Source organism: Molothrus ater, chromosome 22 (assembly GCF_012460135.2).
Source record: "Molothrus ater isolate BHLD 08-10-18 breed brown headed cowbird chromosome 22, BPBGC_Mater_1.1, whole genome shotgun sequence".
NCBI lineage: Eukaryota > Metazoa > Chordata > Aves > Passeriformes > Icteridae > Molothrus > Molothrus ater.
Window position 1 is genome coordinate 8,232,511 of NC_050499.2, and position 18,090 is coordinate 8,250,600.

General features: G+C 53.1%; 1 protein-coding gene across 3 annotated transcripts in view; it reads left to right on the plus strand.

The window, feature by feature from the left end:
- The window catches only part of BCL9L (BCL9 like), a 62,826-nt gene extending 45,851 nt beyond the window's left edge, over nucleotides 1–16,975 (plus strand). For 2 of the 3 annotated variants that reach the window (XM_054517080.1, XM_036397374.2), the window contains exons 2-8: nucleotides 3,142–3,505; nucleotides 5,173–5,295; nucleotides 6,482–6,692; nucleotides 7,488–7,572; nucleotides 7,999–10,390; nucleotides 10,826–11,086; nucleotides 12,343–16,975. In XM_054517080.1, the coding sequence (XP_054373055.1) occupies nucleotides 3,205–3,505; nucleotides 5,173–5,295; nucleotides 6,482–6,692; nucleotides 7,488–7,572; nucleotides 7,999–10,390; nucleotides 10,826–11,086; nucleotides 12,343–13,502 (4,533 nt within the window). In that variant the 5' untranslated portion in view covers nucleotides 3,142–3,204 and the 3' untranslated portion in view covers nucleotides 13,503–16,975. The remainder of the gene's footprint in view (nucleotides 1–3,141; nucleotides 3,506–5,172; nucleotides 5,296–6,481; nucleotides 6,693–7,487; nucleotides 7,573–7,998; nucleotides 10,391–10,825; nucleotides 11,087–12,342) is intronic. The other variant, XM_054517081.1, reaches the window with a different exon arrangement.
- Nucleotides 16,976–18,090: the final 1,115 nt, after the last annotated feature.

Here is an 18,090-nt window from a genome sequence, read left to right on the forward strand (position 1 = left end):
CAAATCTAGTTTGAGTTCTCAGGGTGTGGGGAAGGAGCTTATAGCAGTCGAGATGCCTGTTGTCATGCTGCGGCCAGACAGATAAGAGGCTGAGGCGGATCCCTGCTATCCATCTGCAACAGAATCCAGCTGTTGCTACTCCTGAAAGCAGAGCACAATCTTCAGGCAGCTGCTTCTGGCATTTGTCCCATTAGGAATTGTGAGGCAAGTGTTATCCCTGTGAGTGGTCACTAGAAGAGGAAGGTTTTCCAAAGTTTAGGCAGGTCCCTCTGTCAGCCCAGGGTAGCTTTCCATCCTGCTTCAGGCAAGGTTTTGAATGACTTCCCTGGAGCAGCAGCCTAATCCAAAATAAAGAAAGAAGGTAGGTGCCCCCCAAATGTTCCATTCTGGAGGAACCTCACAGCTGATGAGGCTCATCCACGCTGCAGGCAGTGCCTGAACGTTTTGTCATGGCAACTGCCAGGTCCTTTGGGATCGAGGTGTGTGTTCCATGCAGTCTCATTTGAGAACCAGGGGGACAGGAGGTGTATCTCTGGACTCTGCAGGTGTGGGCTTTTCAGGGCCCCAGACTTCTTCCTCCCTCCCTGAAGTATTCACCGTGCTGGGCTTTGCTAGGGTTGTGCTGCAGTGCTGCTGAGCATTCACATTTTCGGTGAAGCATTTTGGGATCTGTTACAAACACAATATCATGCCTGTGCAGATGTGCCACAGGCAGACCTGGATCTCCCAAGCTCACGTTGAAATGGAAGCACGTCCTCAGCGGGTGCAACCACACACTGCCTTGTGGGTTTGTGACCCTCGGGACTGTGGTGCAGAGTGTTGCAGGGATTGTGAGTGCGGCAAAGCAGAGGTGGGGGAGGGCCTCTGGGCCACCAGCAGCAGGAGCTGCTGCAGGGCTTGCTTTCTGGAATGCTGTCTGGCAGCAACCTCTTCCAGTGGGGCTGAAGGCTCCCTGTGGCTGGCCAGCCAGCGACTGCAGGCAGCTTGTGTGCTTAATGCTGCAGCTTGTGCCATATGGACCTTCTCCTCCTCCCTGCTTGCCCTCTCTGTGTCTCCTTCCCCACTCAGCTCCCCTCCCCCTGCAAGTGGTTTGACAGAGCAATTGGGCAGGCACTGGGACAGCAGCTCTGACATAAATCTCTCCTGGTGTGGAATGAGGGGTATAAATATCCAGAGAGTGATGTGATCTTTCCAGCTGCTATTAATAGGTCTCTGGAGAACAAGAGCGAGCAAGCGAGACTGGCTGACACTTAAAGGGCTAGCAACTCCCTTATGTGCTGTGAAAATTAATCAGCGCCATAGCTCACCATCTTCCTCCAGGCTAGAGCAGAGCCCTCACCGAGGTGTGTGGGGCGGAGGTGGAGGAGGAGGGAGCAACTAACAACTCCTAGCTGGGAAGCAGTGATAGGCCAAGCTGTGCATAACTAAGGAAGAATGCTTGGGTGAGCCGTGCCACATGTTTGCATAGCATGCCAGCAGCCTCTGGCTCAGCTTGCAGGGAGGCAGGTGCTGAGAAGACCCTTTCTGCAAGCACAGGACTCCCTCACGGTGCATGATGGGCTGCAGCCTGTGCCTTGTGGCGATCGCAATCTTTTGGGGATTATGGATCTGCCAAATGTGCTTCACTCTGCTTTCTTTGCAAAGGTGCAGTGATTTGCCCTGGCACAGCAAGCTCTTGGCTTTTGCTAGTGGCATCTCCAGGCTCACCTTTAGCAAGCCAGGAGCAGCAGCATGTGTAGTGCTGCTGAGCTCTTGCGGTACTATCTAGACACCTGGAGTTTGGTCTGGAGCTGGTGCTTCCTGTCCCTGGATGGCAGAAGAAATCTGTGCACAGCATCTGGCCTGCATGGTCCAAATGGCAGGAGCAGACCACAGCAACCCCCTTCCTTGTGTGCTGGGAAGTTTCTCAGCCTGTGCACAGGGAAGCTTCTCGGGTGCATTGTTGGGGTGTCATGCAAAGCATATAGCAGATGTGAGCAAACAGTCTCATACCTCAGCTTCCATGAACATGTGGTTTACTCTCCTTCCCTCCTGCTTCCACAAGAAGTAAAAACTACTGTGACAGGATTAGGGTTGTGTGTTGGAACAAGGGTTTGTGGTGGCCTTCCAGAATACACAGTGTGATACAGAGCTGCATCCCAGTCATCTCTAGTGCCTGTGCAGAGTTCCAAGGGGAATATTCCAGGTGTGAGCATGAGACTCTGCCAAAGCAACTAGATCCTGCAAGGAGGGCTGCTGCAGCATTGCTTAGCTGCATGCATGTCCCTCAGCCCAAAAACCTTTGTGTTCTGCCCTAACCTCCTCTTCTCTACCAAACTCTGCCTCAGGCTGTGGGGCTATTCAGGTAGCTAAGCTGGGTTTTGAGCAGGAAAGCATCATCCAGGTATGTGGCACATTGCATCATCCTGCTGGGCTGGAAGCTCCTGCTAAAGTGGACACCCCCTCACCCAGAGCCTTAAAGCAGGAGCTGGAACTGTCTCTCTGGCCCCTGGGAGAAGCAGTGCTTGTCTGATGAGTGTCTGCACTTCCTGGCTCTGTCCTTGCCTTGGAACCCTTCTCTGCCTCCTCCTCGGTTGCCTCAACCTTTGTCCCCTGCTCTGTCCCAGTTTTCCCTTTATAAGCTTGTGTCAAGACTGTCTGCTCAGTTGTCTAGCTGTCTTCTGTGTGTTTTGCAGCACAGAGGAAACTTACTTATCAGCAAAGGGGATTCCTGAAAACACTAGGGCACTCAATTTCTCTCTAGGGTCACAAAGATGTCTTTGGGAACACCTGCAAAATAGCTCTGTGCATCCTTCTACTCACCAAAGGGCTAGGCTGGCATGGAGCACCCATTTCTCATCTTGGCCTTGGAAATGAGGGCTCTTATGTCTGTGGCTGTTCCTTGAAGTACTGGCAAGTCTGCCATGCCTGGGTGAGAGTTTACAGCTTGTCATGATGTGAGTAACTGCAGAGCAGGATTTTTTGCTCAAAGGGGCCAGGGCTAATTCCCAGCCTGAGCAGCTCTGGGTTGTGCCTTGCCATGGACTTTGTCTGGCCCTGTGACCAAGTAACAGCCCCAGTGCGCTGGTCCTGTGCTGTGCCCTCAGCAGCTGCACCTGTGTGAGGGGCACCGTGCTGACTTGCTGCTCTTTTCTCTTGCAGGTTTCTGATTGAAGGGCCTGCGAGCTCCCTCCACTGGCACTGTGGGAAGCTTTAGCCAAGCCAATGCACCCTGACAACAAACTGCCCAGCCATGGCAAGGCAGGCAGCAGCAGTGCCCTGGCCCAGCACCACAATGTGAGCCAAGCACCCACCTGTAACTTGGGCTCAAAGGGCGTGGGGGCAGGCAGCCATGGCAGCAAGGCCACTCAGATTTCCCCTGGCAACTCTGGACTGAAAAACAGCCAGAACACTGTCCCAAACTTCAGCTCCTTGAAGGGCAAGGTGAAGCGGGAACGAAGCATCTCAGTGGACTCCGGAGAACAGCGAGAAGCTAGCACCCCATCACAGGACACAGAATCAAAAGGTAATGCTCTCCTAGACCTTGCCTCAGCATGTCCTCCTCTCAGTTGCTACGAACATCCTGGCAGGCCTTGGGATGGGAGCATCTTTGGTTTCTGTGCTGTGTCTTCTGTTCAGGCTTGTCCTGGCTGCCTGTGTGACTTTGCATCACTGCTTGTCACATCTGCAGTCTTTGGACTAGAGTGGCTGAATTCTCATTTGCTTTGCATTTCATTCCCTAAACCATTTGTTACACCCAGAATCTGGCACTGGTTTTTACAGGCTACTGAGGCCATCTAAGCAACAGCATGGTTCACTGAAACAACACCAAATGCCCCTGCATGTGCAGTGCGCAAACTTTTAACTTGAGACTGAGTTGTTTTCTATCTTCTTGTTGTTGGTAGAGAGCTGCTTAGTGGTGTTGCAGCTGCCCAACGACTCAGTCATGGTTAGCAAGGAACTGCTGCAAGGGTCACAATCTGAACAGTTCTGTGGTTTCATCAGCAATGGATAACTCTTGTGTTACAGCATGTGGCTTCTGGAAAAGGGCTGAGTCAGTGTTTCTAAACCCTTTGCCTACCCTGTCCTCATCAGCCTTCCCTCTAACCTCTTGCGTTCCATCAAGCTCTGTGCTCAGTGGCTGTGTGGGATACTTGAGCATCTCACAGATGGTTGTAGGGGGAGAAATTCCAGTTGTGCCCTTGGTTCCAACCAAGACTCACACCCAGTCTGCAGACGCAGAGCTGCAGTTCTGGCTTGTGGCCCTACGGATTTGTTTTCACAGTCAAAGTCATGTTGCCTGACTGGCTTAGGCCAGAGCTGTGCCATGGAACAACAGGTAGAATATACCTGAATGAATTTCCTGCCACTGGGAAGGCTTTCTCCCCGTAGTGTTACAGGGGTAACCATACACTACTGATCATAAGCATTTGCAGTTTTATCCCAGAGCTGTCTTGTAACCACACTTCCACAGGAAAATTATTAAAATGGCCTGATCAGAAATGCCCGAATCTCCTATGTTCCTAATACACTGACAGATCATGTGAATATGGTCATGATGTAAAAAAGACAATGTAAAAAAAGTAAGGCCCGACAACGTTTCATTAGTTAAAGCACACGACTGGAAGTTATTCATCTTGTGTCTGATTGCTCTCCCTAAGTGCCTTTAGGCAAGCCACTTCCTCTCTGAGCTGCATCAGTCCCATCTGAGACGGTGGACACGTGGAGGGAGCATACAGTTTATAGAGAGCATGAAGGCCCGTGCCTGATTGGTGTCGACAAAGGGCAGAGTCTGTCTCTTGTTCCTACAAAGGATGTGAATGTGCCCTCCCCTCCTTTAATTGCTGAATCACAGACCCTTTAAATTTACAGTTAATATCCAAAGCTCTCTAGTTTGGAACTGCAGGTAGACACATCCTATATGCATAGGTTCCTTTCAGGTGGTAAGAAATACATCTCATTCTGAAGCTTTGGCTCTCACAGGGAAGTCTCACTAGATCTGGCTGCTAAGATGGGGAGCCCAGACTGAGCAGATGCTTCAGGTTCTTAACCAGTGCTGGGCAGATGTTAGCATAAGGCTTACTGCTCAGTGCATCCTGGTTGGGTTGGCACTGCCAGCACGCAGCACCCAGCTGGGCAGGACCCCAGCCTTTCAGCCCCTTAAGCACCTCTGCTGGCCCTGTCCCTTTGCAGGTGAGGTGGCTCCCCGCAGTAAGCGACGGTGTGTGCTGGAAAGGAAGCAGCCGTACAGTGGCGATGAATGGTGCTCTGGGCCGGACAGCGAGGAAGACGACAAACCCATCAGCAGTGCACACAGTGAGTCACTGCCTCCTTACCACTCTGAAGCTTGAATAAAACCAGGTCCTTCCTACGGCTCATCGGGAGGGCTGATGACACTGGCACCTCTAGCTTTGCCTGTGTGTGCTCACTTAGCCAAGTGTTGTGGGGCCCATTGCAGTTGGTGGTCATTGTGCTGTGAGAATGCTTGCCATGCAGTGAGGCCTTGGACCTATTTTGTGGAGATGCTACAGGCATGCTGGAGGGAAAAGTGTTGAGGTTGAATGTCCCTGCTGTACGTTGCTCTGGCCATGTACAGAGCCCTGGTCATAGTGGCAGCCAGAGTGCAACGTGCATTGCTCTTGTTGCAGCAGCTGCATCTCTGCCAAGCCACTCACCTTTCTCTCTGCAGCTGTGTTGTAAAGATAGCTCAGTGTTAAGGGGCTCTTGGGGTCTTGACAGTGGTTCTGGCAGAGCTGAGCTGGCCTGAGGTGTGCTCTTTTTGGGACAATGAGCTGTAGGTCTACTCTGTTTTCCAAAAGCACCATCATTCTTTGACATTTTGTATCTACAATTCACTTTGCTTTCAAACTGTAACAGGGAGAATATCTGAGAGATGGGGCAAGGTCCTGTGGGACCCGAGGAGAGATGCCTGTGTTCTCTGTAAGAGAACATGAACGTGTAGAAAAGCAAGAAGAGGGTGGCCTCTGTGCCTGCCAGTGCATTGTTGCCATTGTCTCTGGAACATCCACTTGCACTTCTCGGCACAGTCTGCAGCCTGTGCAGCCTGCGCGGGAAGGGATAGTGCCGAAGGGTCAGCCTGCTCCCAGATCTGCCTGGCGGGAATGCGTCACGGTGGGGCTGCCCAAGGGCAGGGGCTGGCAACGAGGCAGCGCCCGTGTCCCCGCACCAAGTTCCCAGCGATGTCTCCTGCGTGAATGCTGCGGTGGCAGGATCGAGCTGCAGAGGCTGCTGCGATGGGGAGAGACAGCTGGAGGGGGGAGCAGGGAGCCAGCTGGGTTAAGGTAGAGGAAGGCAAGGCATGCCTCTGGTAATTGCAGCGCTTAGTAATATTAATTATGGATCCTACTTAATAACGGCTGACCATTGACAGCGGCCCCGGCCGGGCGGGCCGGTGCTGCCGCCTGCTGGCGGCTCGTCCGTGCAGCCCGCGGGCTCCGGCCCCGCAGCAGCGCCCGGCAGCTCCTCTTCTCTGCTCCCGCAGGCTGTAATGTAGCAGATCCTGCGATGTCCACGGCCCCACAGCTTGGCCCAGGGTCCAACCCGCTGCCTAACCTGAGCGAGAGCAGTGCTTCCGGAGTGCCCCATGGTGCTGCCCCTGGCCTGCGGTCAGAGGCTGCAGGAGGCGGAGGCGGCGGAACAGGGAAGCAGCATTCACAGTTTGTTTACGTCTTTACAACGCACCTTGCTAACACGTAAGCGGTAAACCCCACACCTCCTCCACTGGTATTGGCTGGCCTTGCCACACCTGGCCGGCCTTGTCACACCTGCCTGCTGCATGCAGCCCTTGAGCACAAGAGAGCTGGAGAAATCTGTGTCTCTCTGGTTGCACAGAGTGGGAAACCTCTGGGGTTTGTGAGGTATGCTGGTAGTTGTTGCAGGTGAACAAACTTGGACTTAAATGCCCACTTCCTGCCAGTGAGGCCTGGCTCTGCACTCTGTTTCACTCACTATGGAGCCCATTTTGTCGCATCCAACAAAATGATTCTCCCAAAGCAGTGTGGGCTGCTGGTCTGATTTGAAAGTATCAGGGGTGGGTGTGACAGGGAGTGTAATGTAACACATGGTATTCTCCACACAATTCCTCTCTCCTGTCCTGCATTGTCTTAGCCATAGAGTCTTAGAAGTCAGTTTAGTCTGTTTAGCCTAGGCTAAAACTAGCCTAGTTTTAGAGCTCTGCTGTATCACAGGTTCAGTGTGGGAGATTCCAATGCATCTTGGTGACAACCACCTTAGGGCAGAGGCACAAAGCAAAGCCTGTCACAGGATGTTGGAAGAGGGAAATTGAACAGCAAGTGATCATCTGTTGGAGATCCTCACTGGAGGCTGTGCAGGACATATGCACGGGCTCTGAGAACATTCCCCCTTCTTGGTTACCTCTAGGGATTTCTTTCTTCCTGTAGAACTGAATAACAAGGTGGCAGCTGAGGCCTTGGATGGGTAGGATGGGGCGCAGTGCCTGTTCTCAATGATTTGTGCTCTCTCCCCAGAGCTGCAGAAGCTGTCCTGCAGGGCCGAGCTGACTCCATTCTGGCCTACCATCAACAGAATGTCCCACGGGCAAAGTTAGACCAGGTATACCACCTGTGAAACAATTGCTCCTGTTTTCACATGCTGATGACTATTACCCTTCCAGTCTGATGTGGTCATTCTCCCCCATCCCCTGGCTCAGCTGTGAAAGAAGGGGCTGCCAGAATGCCCTTTCAGTGGGGTGGGAAGCTGCTTTGCTGCAAAATCTCTTTGGCACAAGTCCTTGCTGTTGTCAGCTGTGACAAGTTTGGGATGGGGCGTGGCATGTTCCCCCGCAGCCACGTGTGCAAAGTACCTGCTTGTGCGTTCCTAGATCATGTAGTAGTACCTACGTTTTTTTTTCCTGCAAGGAATGAAGGTGAACTGCCATGAGGCTTCATTTTGGGACAGAGAGGTCTCCTGCAGGGTGCAGGGAAGAATACCTTCCTAGGATCTTTCCCTGCTCAAGTTTCTTCCCCTTTTCTCTGCCAGGCACCACCTGCTCCTAAAGTGCTGGGCGTTGCTGAGCCACTTCCAATTAACCCTCCTGCTGCCAATACTCCACAGTCCCAGCCACTGGCTCCTCAAGCAAGTCAACCACAGCCACAGCCTCCCCCACCACAGCCTCCAGCCCCACCACCTCAGGCCATCAGTCAAACACCTTTGCCTGCGCCCAGCAGCCTGCCTCAGGAAGGGACAAGTGAAGATGGCCGGAGAGATCTGACTCCCAACTCTTTGGGGAACAATAGCAGCAACAACCAGCCTGGAAGTAACCATCCAAATACGCCCACTGCATCTGCCAGCACCATGCAGCCTGGGCAGGTGGACTCCTCTGCCACACCCAGCTCCAGCCTCCTTGGAGAGGGCCCAGGGATGCCGGGGAATGGGCAGGCAGGCCTGGGCCCCAGGACCACCATGAACTCAGAAGGGCTCTCAAAGGAGCAGCTGGAGCACCGAGAGCGTTCTCTGCAGACCCTGAGAGACATTGAGCGTCTGCTGCTGCGCAGTGGGGAGGCTGAGCCCTTCCTCAAGTCCAGCCAAAATGCAGGTGAGGGGGGGACTGCCCCTCAGCCACAGGCTGCCCCTGCCCAGCCCCCCGCGCCCCCTGCCAGCATCAAGAAGTATGAAGAGCCTCTGCAGTCCATGATCTCCCAGACCCAGAGCCTTGGTGGGCCCAGCCTGGAACATGAGGTGCCTCACCACCCTAGCGCTGACATGGGACAGCAGATGAACATGATGATGCAGCGGCTGAACCAGGACAGCCTGACACCGGAGCAAGTGGCCTGGAGGAAGTTGCAGGAAGAGTACTACGAGGAAAAGCGACGGAAAGAGGAGCAGATCAGCATCCATGGCCGGCCCATGCAGGAGATCATGATTCCTCAGTCGATGGGGAGCATGATGATGCGTGGGCCTCCACCACCCTATCACAGCAAGCCTGGAGAGCAGTGGCCACCAGGGATGGGCAGCCAGCTGCGGGGACCCATAGATGTGCAGGATCCTCTGCAGCTGCGGGGAGGGCCACCCTTCCCTGGCCCACGGTTCCCTGGGAATCAAATGCAGAGAGTATCTGGCTTTGGAGGGATGCAGAACATGCCCTTGGATGCTCTTGGGCCTATGAATGCCTTGCAGAGGCCAGTCAGGCCCAGCATGGGATGGAGCGATGATATGTCTCCTATGGGAGGCCCTGGGAACTTTCCACAAGGCACCTTGCCCTACCCACCAGGGCAAGGAGACCCAGAAAGGTTTATGAATCCCCGTGCCAGAGAGGAGATTCTGCGGCATCAGCTCATGGAGAAACGCCCAGTGGCAATGCAGAGGCCCATGGGGATATCCAACAACTCCATGAGCCAGGGCATGGAAATGGAGAGGATGATGCAGGCTCACAGGCAGATGGATCCATCCATGTTTGCTGGGCAGATAACGGGTGAGACCCTGAGCAGTGCCCCAATGGGAATGGATTTTGCAGGCACTCGGGGGATGCTGAGCCCTCCTATGAGTCAGTCAGGCCTTCGGGACATGGACACACCCATGGGCCCTGGCAACCTCAACATGAACATGAATGTCAATATGAACATGAACATGAACCTCAATGTCCAAATGACCCCACAGCAGCAGATGATGATGTCCCAGAAGATGAGGGGCGCTGAAATGATGACCCACCAGGGCATGAACCCTGAGGAGCTGGCCAGGGTTAGGGCTCAGAATGGCAATGGCGGTGCAATACTAACAGGACCCCAGAAAATGATGATTCCCTCACAGTTCCCCAACCAAGGACAGCAAGGCTTCTCGACAGGGCAAGGGTCTTATCCCAGCCTGCCCCAGGAGATGGGCAGTGGCTCAGACATGTTTAGCCCTGAGCAGGGCACCATGTCTGTTGGGAGCATCAGTGGCACCACCAGACTCAGCCACATTCCTCTGCCTCCAGCCTCCAATCCCACTCCCACACCAGGGGGAAACCTGGCCAACATGCACCCAGCACCTTCCCGGGGGCTGGGCCGCCGGCCCTCTGACCTCACCATCAACATCAACCAGATGAATTCCCCCAGTATGGGTCACCTCAAGTCTCCCACCCTTAGCCAGGTGCATTCGCCACTGGTCACCTCCCCATCTGCCAGTCTCAAGTCCCCACAGACACCCTCGCAGATGATCAGCATGCCACCTTCAAACCAGTCTGGATCCCTCAAGTCCCCCCAGGTGATGAGTTCCTCCCTCAACGTCCGGTCTCCAACTGGCTCACCAAGCCGCCTGAAGTCCCCTTCTATGGCTGTTTCTTCCCCTGGTTGGGTGCCATCTCCCAAAGCCACCATGCCCAGCCCAGGAGTCAACCAGAGCAAGCAGACTCTCAATATGAACTCATCTGCTTCCATCGGAGCACTGGAGCAGGGTATGCTGGGTGTCTTGTATGCGAGTGCATGTCTGTGCTTAGTTTTGATGAGTGTGTGGACGGGGTTTCTCTCCAGCCCACAAGCTCTCTCTGGAACAGGAAGCCGTGTTCCTGTGCCTGGCTCTGCATCTCACAGAGCAAGTATGTTTTCCCAGAAGTCCAAACAGGGCCTTTTCAGGTAGATCTGTGACACATGCAGCAAACGCTGTGTCTGTGCTGGGCAGTCAGGGGCAGGTTTCAGTGGAAGTCTGTCACTGCTCTGGAGCAGGGTCTTCTCTGCATGAGCCTTCTCAGAGTCCAGAGAGTGCTGCACTGTGCCAGCTCTGTGCTTTGCAGCCTCCTCTGGTCACAGTGACCAGAGGTCAGGGTTGCTCTCTGGTGGGAGCAAGCCATTGCATGTGAACAATACTAAGTTGATCTCTCTCGTTCTTGCAGGTTCTCTCCCTTCTGGGCCTCGGAGCAGCTCTTCTGCACCAGCCAGCAACACCTCTAGCACCATGAATCCAAACATGCCTTTTACTTCCTCTCCAGATCCATCCCCTTCCCAGAACCCCCTCTCACTGATGATGTCCCAGATGTCCAAGTATGCCATGCCCAGCTCCACACCACTTTACCACAATGCCATCAAGACCATCGCCACCTCTGATGATGAGCTGCTGCCAGACAGGCCTATGCTCCCACCTGGAAGTATGTCAGGTATCTACTTCTGGAGGTGGGCTTGCAAGGGGTCAGACTGTCTTGTGGCTGCCAGTGGACCTGAGGCAGCAGGTGGAGAAAGTATTAGGAACTCTGATCTCCCCATGACTGCCATGTCACATAGCTTAAATTTCCCCTTGTTTGTAACGGTCTGTGCAATTCCCTGCCCTCTGCCCAGGCTGTCCATCAACTTTTGGCTTGGGTGGAAGGACATGAGCTGGTCTGGCTTGAGGCGTCCTTCTTCCACAAGACCTGGAAGGTTTTTACCTTTACCCATGGAGATGTATTTGGCCCGAGTTTTCATGGCTCCTGGAGTTTTGTCAGGTTCAGAACTTGCAGGCAGAGGTCTCCTGCTTAGAGCCCTTGTGTTCCTGTGCAGTGGGACAGGGATGCTCTGAATGGGGCTTGGGAGTCTGGTGTTTTGAGTGGAGCCCAAGTGCCTGCACAGGCAAGGCTGTGTTGTAGCACAGTTGTGACTTCAGTAGGCCAGATACGCGCCACTAATTGGTGGCACTGGTGAGGACATCTAGGCAAATGAGTGTTTTTGGTCACCTGGTGACCAGCCCAAAGGGGAATTCCAACATGCTCTACCACTTGATTTAGGGGTCTAAAGCCATCTGATAAATATTTTTGTCAGTTTTGGAAATGAAAAATCAACTTTTTGACTCTTTCACTGCTGAGCAGTCACTTAGGTTGACTGCAAGGCATGCAAATGCATTGGCTGCCTCCGCAAGCACTGATGGCTGCTCTGCTTTTCTGATGGGCACAGACTTTCCCGCCCAGACAGCACCTGTGCTGGGCTGCTGACTCTTCTGCTTTTTTCCTCCTTAGCACCCGAGGTTGTGTGGTCACTGGAGCTTGCTGGGTGGCAAACCCTGTGGCAGGCAGGGGTGAAGGGTCACTCCTTGCTGCCTTTCAGGTAGCTGAGAGCCCTGATGAGACCATGGTGTAAGGCACACACAGAGCCAGTCAGGACTCTAAAATGAGGGGAATGTAAGAAATTACAAATCTAGCATGGGACTGGATGAGGCTGGGAGAGCCCTCTGGTGCTTGTGGGCTTGAGGAGCTGGAGTTGGAGACGCTTTTTCCTGATGTTGGTGCTTTGTAAGCCCATCTTGGAGCTGCTTTCTGAGCATCATGCTCCATTCTCAGGGCATTCTGAGCAGGACTGCTTGGCAGGCTCTCAGGATGTGGATTTTACAGCCCTGAAAAGTCTGTAGGAAGGGTTAACTCTTCTTTCTTTTTCCTGTCCTTAGGCGTGACGGGGAATCAGCCAAATCAACTGCACTTGAACTCTGTGGGGCCTGGATCTGCTCAGAGCCCCATGGGAATGAACCTACCTGGTCAGCAGCCCCTTTCCCACGAACCACCCCCCACCTCTATGATGTCCTCCCCAAACCCTCTGGGCTCCAACATTCCTATGCATCCAAGTGGGCCAGGGGCGGGCGTGCCCCCCCAGAACCCCATGATGCTGCCCCCGGGTCCCCAGGACTCATTGAACCAGCAGTGTGGCCCTGTGCCCAACAGTTCACAGATGATTCCTTCCAACCAGCTCGTGTTCCCCCGCATGCAGCAGCCCCACAATGCCATGTCATCTCCTGCCGGAGGCATGCCCATGGCCCCCAGTGCAGGAGGTGGCCCTGGGATGCAGCAGCATTACCCACCAGGGATGCCCTTGCCACCTGAGGACCTTCCCTCCCAGCAGCCTGGCCAGATGCCCCCTCAGCAGCACATGATGGGCAAGAACATCCCTCCTCGGATTGGTGACCCCTACCCGCCCGTGCTTCCTGGGGTGGCGTCGGTGCTGAACGACCCCGAGCTCAGTGAGGTCATCCGCCCCACGCCCACGGGGATCCCGGAGTTTGACCTGTCCAGGATCATCCCATCAGAGAAGCCAAGCAGCACCTTGCAGTATTTCCCCAAGAGCGACAGCCAGGCACCCAAATCTCAGCCTTCCAACCTCCACCTCATGAACCTGCAGAACATGATGGCTGAGCAGCCCCCCGTGCGTCCAGGTATGAATGCTCCCAGCCTCCCCGGGCAGCAGGGTGTGCAGAGGGGACTCAGCATGCCCATGTGCCATCCCGGACAAGTGCCCATGCTGGGCAGGACAGGCATACCGCCCCAGCAAGGCATGATGGGCAATAGCATGCACCAGGGCATGATGTCTCCGCAGCAGAGCCTGATGGCCCAGCAGAATTTCATGCTGATGCAGGCCAAGCAGAGAAGCATGTCTGTGTCAGGGGAGATGTATGCCCAGACAGGACATATGATGTCACCTCAGGGCTCTCTCATGGGGCCCCCACCTCAGCAGAACCTCATGGTCACACACCAGATGAGGCAGAGGAGTGTCTCCCTGGACAGCCAGATGAGTTATATCCCTGGGCCTGGGAACATGGCGAACTTGCCTTTTTAACCCTGACTGGCGCTCAGGGCTGGGGCGGGGATGGGGCTGCGCCTACAAACATTTTTAAACCTTTCTCTGGGGGCGGGTTGGGGGCCAATGCCAGTGGAGGACACCACGTGGGATGCTTTTCATATCGGATTTGCCTCTACACAGCAAACCAGATGTGCAGTAAACTTGATGTGAATTGGGTTTCTTTTTCCTTTCTTTTTTTGGGAAGGGGAGGGTGAAGAGGCTGGGAGTGGGGCTGTTACTTTGAACCCTGCGTGGCAACCAGGGACATCCAGATCTTGTGGCAGTTTGTAAAGTTTTCACTTACGGTTTTCCTCCGTCTAGTGTTTTTCTTGCCCTTTTTTCCTCTCTCTTTTTTTTTGTCCTTCCTTTTTAAGCAACCAAAATGTGCAAGAGGGTTTTTGGAACTAGCTGTAAATAGGTCGCTGGGAAAGGCAAAATTTGTGCTGGTTTTTAATTGTCCTGTATTTCTGTGTTTTAATAGAAGCCTCAAAACACGTTTTAAAAAACAGAAAGAGAAAAACATGCTAAAGGCAACAGTGTACAAGGATTGAAATCTCTCCGTGGGGGAGGCAGGAAGATCCCCAGGGTGCACAGGGTGCTGAGAGATCCCATTGTAGAGTGACTCTGTCAGACCTGTGTTATTCACAAATCTGAATGGTTTTGCATGTGTGTGGAGAGGGGGTGGTGCAGTGTCGTGCAGATCTCAGATCCCATGGATACATGGATACTATGCTGAGTACACCAACACAACCACTGACCAAGGGCCATTGGGCCGGGGGAGGCCGCCAAGCTATAGCCCCAGTGAAATGCTGCTGGAGCGGTGATCATCTGGCAGGGCAGAGGCCACAGTTTTACAGGATGCAGCTGTTGCTGCTCTCTGGAGAAGCTGCTGTGTTTGGGACAGGAAGGATGCCGGCCCTTCAACTGGAGAAGCGTGAAGAATCTGGGCTTCACAGACGGTAACATGCTGGACCTGAAGGTCTTGATCAGCTCTGTCACCTCTACTCCCTTCTCTTCCCTTCATGCTATGTCCCCTGTAGGCAAGATGTTGTGGTGGGTAGGGACAGATGGGCTTTGAGGTGAGTGAGGTGATGCATTCCAGTGCTTCCAGGAGAGGCTAGCTGGGAACCCTGATCTTCTGCAGCCTTCCTACACCAGTCTATTACCCATCCATTACCCTTCACCACTGCGTCCTGCTTCCCTGCCATTGAAGGCTTTCCCAGGTTTTCCTTGTGCTTATCAGTCCTTCATTTGTAGAGTTTTGCAGGCAGTCTTCACTCCATGATAACCTGAGCTACTGGCAGCAGCCCTGCCCTGTGGCACAGGAGAGGTCCCTGCTCTTGAAGAGGACCTGTCCTTGAGTGCAATACTCTACTTCAGCGTTCAGTGTCAGCAGCATGGCTGTCCTGTGCTTCAGACAGAAGAGGCCAAAGTTGAGTTGCAATCTCTCATTCCTAGGCTGGGAAAAGCATGCCATTTGGACAACTCTGACTTTTCTGGGTGCACTCCACCCTCTCCATCCTGTACTCCATAAGGTCTTCCTGCATGCAGCTCTGATGGTCTTTCCCATGTTTTTTCACAGAGCGGAATGTGTCATGATGCATGCACATTTCTGCACACATCACAGTATCTCTGGACCTCTATGAGGACTTGCAATTCCAGTATCCAGTGGTGAACCTGGGGCACACAATTGCTGGAGGAACACTGCTTGGAGGATTATCTCTGCAGAGCCAGGCTTAACACACTACCTCTCTTATAACAGAGCTCATCTTTCCCAACTTGCTGTTGCCAGGAGGAGAGGGCTTTGGAAAGGGAGATTGCCAAGTAGTGGGTGAACAGCAACGCTTTTTATCAGGTTGCAAGCTGTTTTGAAAGGCGGGTGGGTTCTGAAATGTCAGCCCAGCAGTTGTCTTGATCCAGTCTGTGAGAAGATGGAATCATAAAGTCCAGTTAGGAATACACTGAAGCTTTGGGGCATTTTGTAGTGCTGGGTGAGAAGCATGGGTTTGGATCTGAGGAAGGATCCTGCTCTAGTCTCCTGCTTTGTAGGGGTTTGTTGTATAAAATGTGAGCAAGTAACATGGATTGAAGTGGTTAAACAGGAACAATCATGAGAAGTTCTCCTTCCTGCTGAGACAGTTGGAGCAGAAGAATAATCTTCAGCTCAGGCTTTGGACCTGACTTGTTAGCTGGTTGGATTCTTGATCCTTTCAGTGTGTGTTTCATGCTGGAGGACGTGGCTCAAACAGATGTAGCTCTTTCTAAGCTTGACTTGCCTGAAAGGCTGTAGCTTCTCTTGGCTGCTCTTCAGGCTGTTGGCTGCTGGTAGCTTCTCATAAACATCCAAATACCAATTATAGTCCCAAACTTTGCTCATCACCTACCAGCAAGTCTTGGCTAATTTGAAGCCATAACATTTTCTATATGGAAATTTTTTTGTTTGCCTGTAGATAGCTGTTGTTTTAGCCTGGTTGAGCTCGCCATGTGTTTGTACTTTCCCTGTTGTCCCTTTTGCCCAGCCTGACACAGAAGTTGCCTGGGGCTTGCAGTCCTCACTGTGTCAGCAGCGCATTGTCCCTGTATCAGCAGGAGCCTGCAGGCTTGTGGCACATGCTGTGCAGTGCTCAGAAGACTAGTGCTGAGTGCTCACAGGGACATGGCATTGTGATGCTATTTCTGCCTGGCAACAGGAGGAAGACCTGTCCTTCAGTGACCAATAAGCCTTTTGACTCAGCAGCCCTGGATATAGAAGGGGTCCTGATGCTAGGTCAGAGCTGAGGACTCTGGAGCAGCAGTTAGTGCTCTTCTGCAAAATCTTACTGCCCTGGAGCCAGCCCTACCCCTACCACTGTGATGGCTGAACAATGGTGAGAAGAAATGCTGCCTAACACCCCTGTGCCCTGGGCGCTGCTCCCAACCATGTCTGTGAACAGCAGTGTGGCAGGAGTTCCTTTGGAGGCTCAGTGACAGCCAGTCCTTGTTAGACTCGGGCAAGGTTTGCCATCAGCTGGTTGCCCGCTGCCGTGACCTGTGTCTAGTCTTGTGTCTTGTAGTTTATTGCTCGGCTCCTCACCTTGAGTTCTGTGTATTGACTCCGCCTAATCACAGTAGAAGGTTTGCCCATCTTTTAGCCATGACTTTGCCATGTTTTTCCAGCTCCAAAAAAGCAAATGCTGGGAAACCATCTTTCAGTATGTTGGATATTCACACATCTGGAATTAGCTTTCACATTGAGGTAAAGTTGACTGACCTGTTCTCTGTCATCCCATGGAGAAACTTCCCCAGTCATTTTGTACCATTATATAAATATATATATAAATATAAATATATAAATACAATATGTGAAGACATCTTATTGGTTTTTATTTGAAACAATTTTTAGGCTTGTTTTTGGGTATCTGTGCTGCCTGTAATGTATTGACCTGTTTTATAGGTGCCTTTTTATTAAAAAGACAAATTTCAAGACCTGACCCTGTGCCTGTATTTTTCCACATGATTTTCCACTGGACTGCAGCAGAGAGAGAGTGTGTGCGAGGTGCTGGAAGGTTTGTGTGGGCATCGGGGGAGCCCCTTCTCTGCAGCACTCCCAGGCACACGTTCATTCATGCGTTCCCTTACTTGCACTCACCCATGCATGCTCCACTGCCTGCCACGGCCCTGTGATCACTGTGTGTGCGTAGCAGGATGCTCTGCTGGAACCCAGCTCTGTCTCCTGGGAGACTTGGTTGCTCTGCAGGAAATGCAGAGCAGTGTGCTGTTGTGAGGGTCTTCATGTTCCCATCTTTGGGGTTGCCTTCATCAGAGACCAGGGCTTCCTCTGGTTTGTCTGTTGGAGCCTTGTTTGCAGAGCACAGTCCAGGACTGGAGGTGCAGAGGCTGTGCTGTGGATGGTGGTGACATCGCCTTTCCACGTATCATCTCCCTGCTTTCTGCAGAAGCCACCTTGGAGCTCCCTTTGGCTCAATCCCCCTTCCTGGTAGCCTGGGTGGGCAGGGTGCATCTGTCTCACTTGGCAGCTGTGGCATAGGGGCTGAGCAGAGCTCCACTGAGGAGGATGAAGGTCTGCCCGAGGGCTGCAGGGGTGGCTTTGGCAGTGTGACTACTTAGCAGGGAAGCCCACTCTGGGGCAGGGTGTTGTGACAGCAGTGCAACCTTTGAGGAGACAGTAAGGATTTTGCTGAGTGGAAAGCAGAGCTTTCTCTGCAGTGAAGGAAAGTTCCTCTTGCTTTCTTCTTACCCACATTCAGCAGGCTGGCTGCAAGCAGCTATGGGAGGAACAATGGCAACTCTTTGGGCAAGGTCTGCCAGCTCTGAGCCAAGCCATTCCCAGGCTGTCTGGGCCAAATATAGGTGTAAGGGCAGTTTTCCAGTCAGGTTAGCAGCTGCTGTAAAACTGAGGCAGGAGGTGCTGCAGTTAGTGGAAGAGGCTCCGTAAAGCAGAGAGGTAATACAGGTCTGGACTGACTTTAAACACAGCAGAGCCTTCTGCGGCACTGGTGAAGGGGAATCTGAGCAAGGTGCTCCTCTAAGCTCTTTGAGCAGAGCTTGTCAGAAAGGTGCCATCTGCCCACTTAGTCCTCTCTGA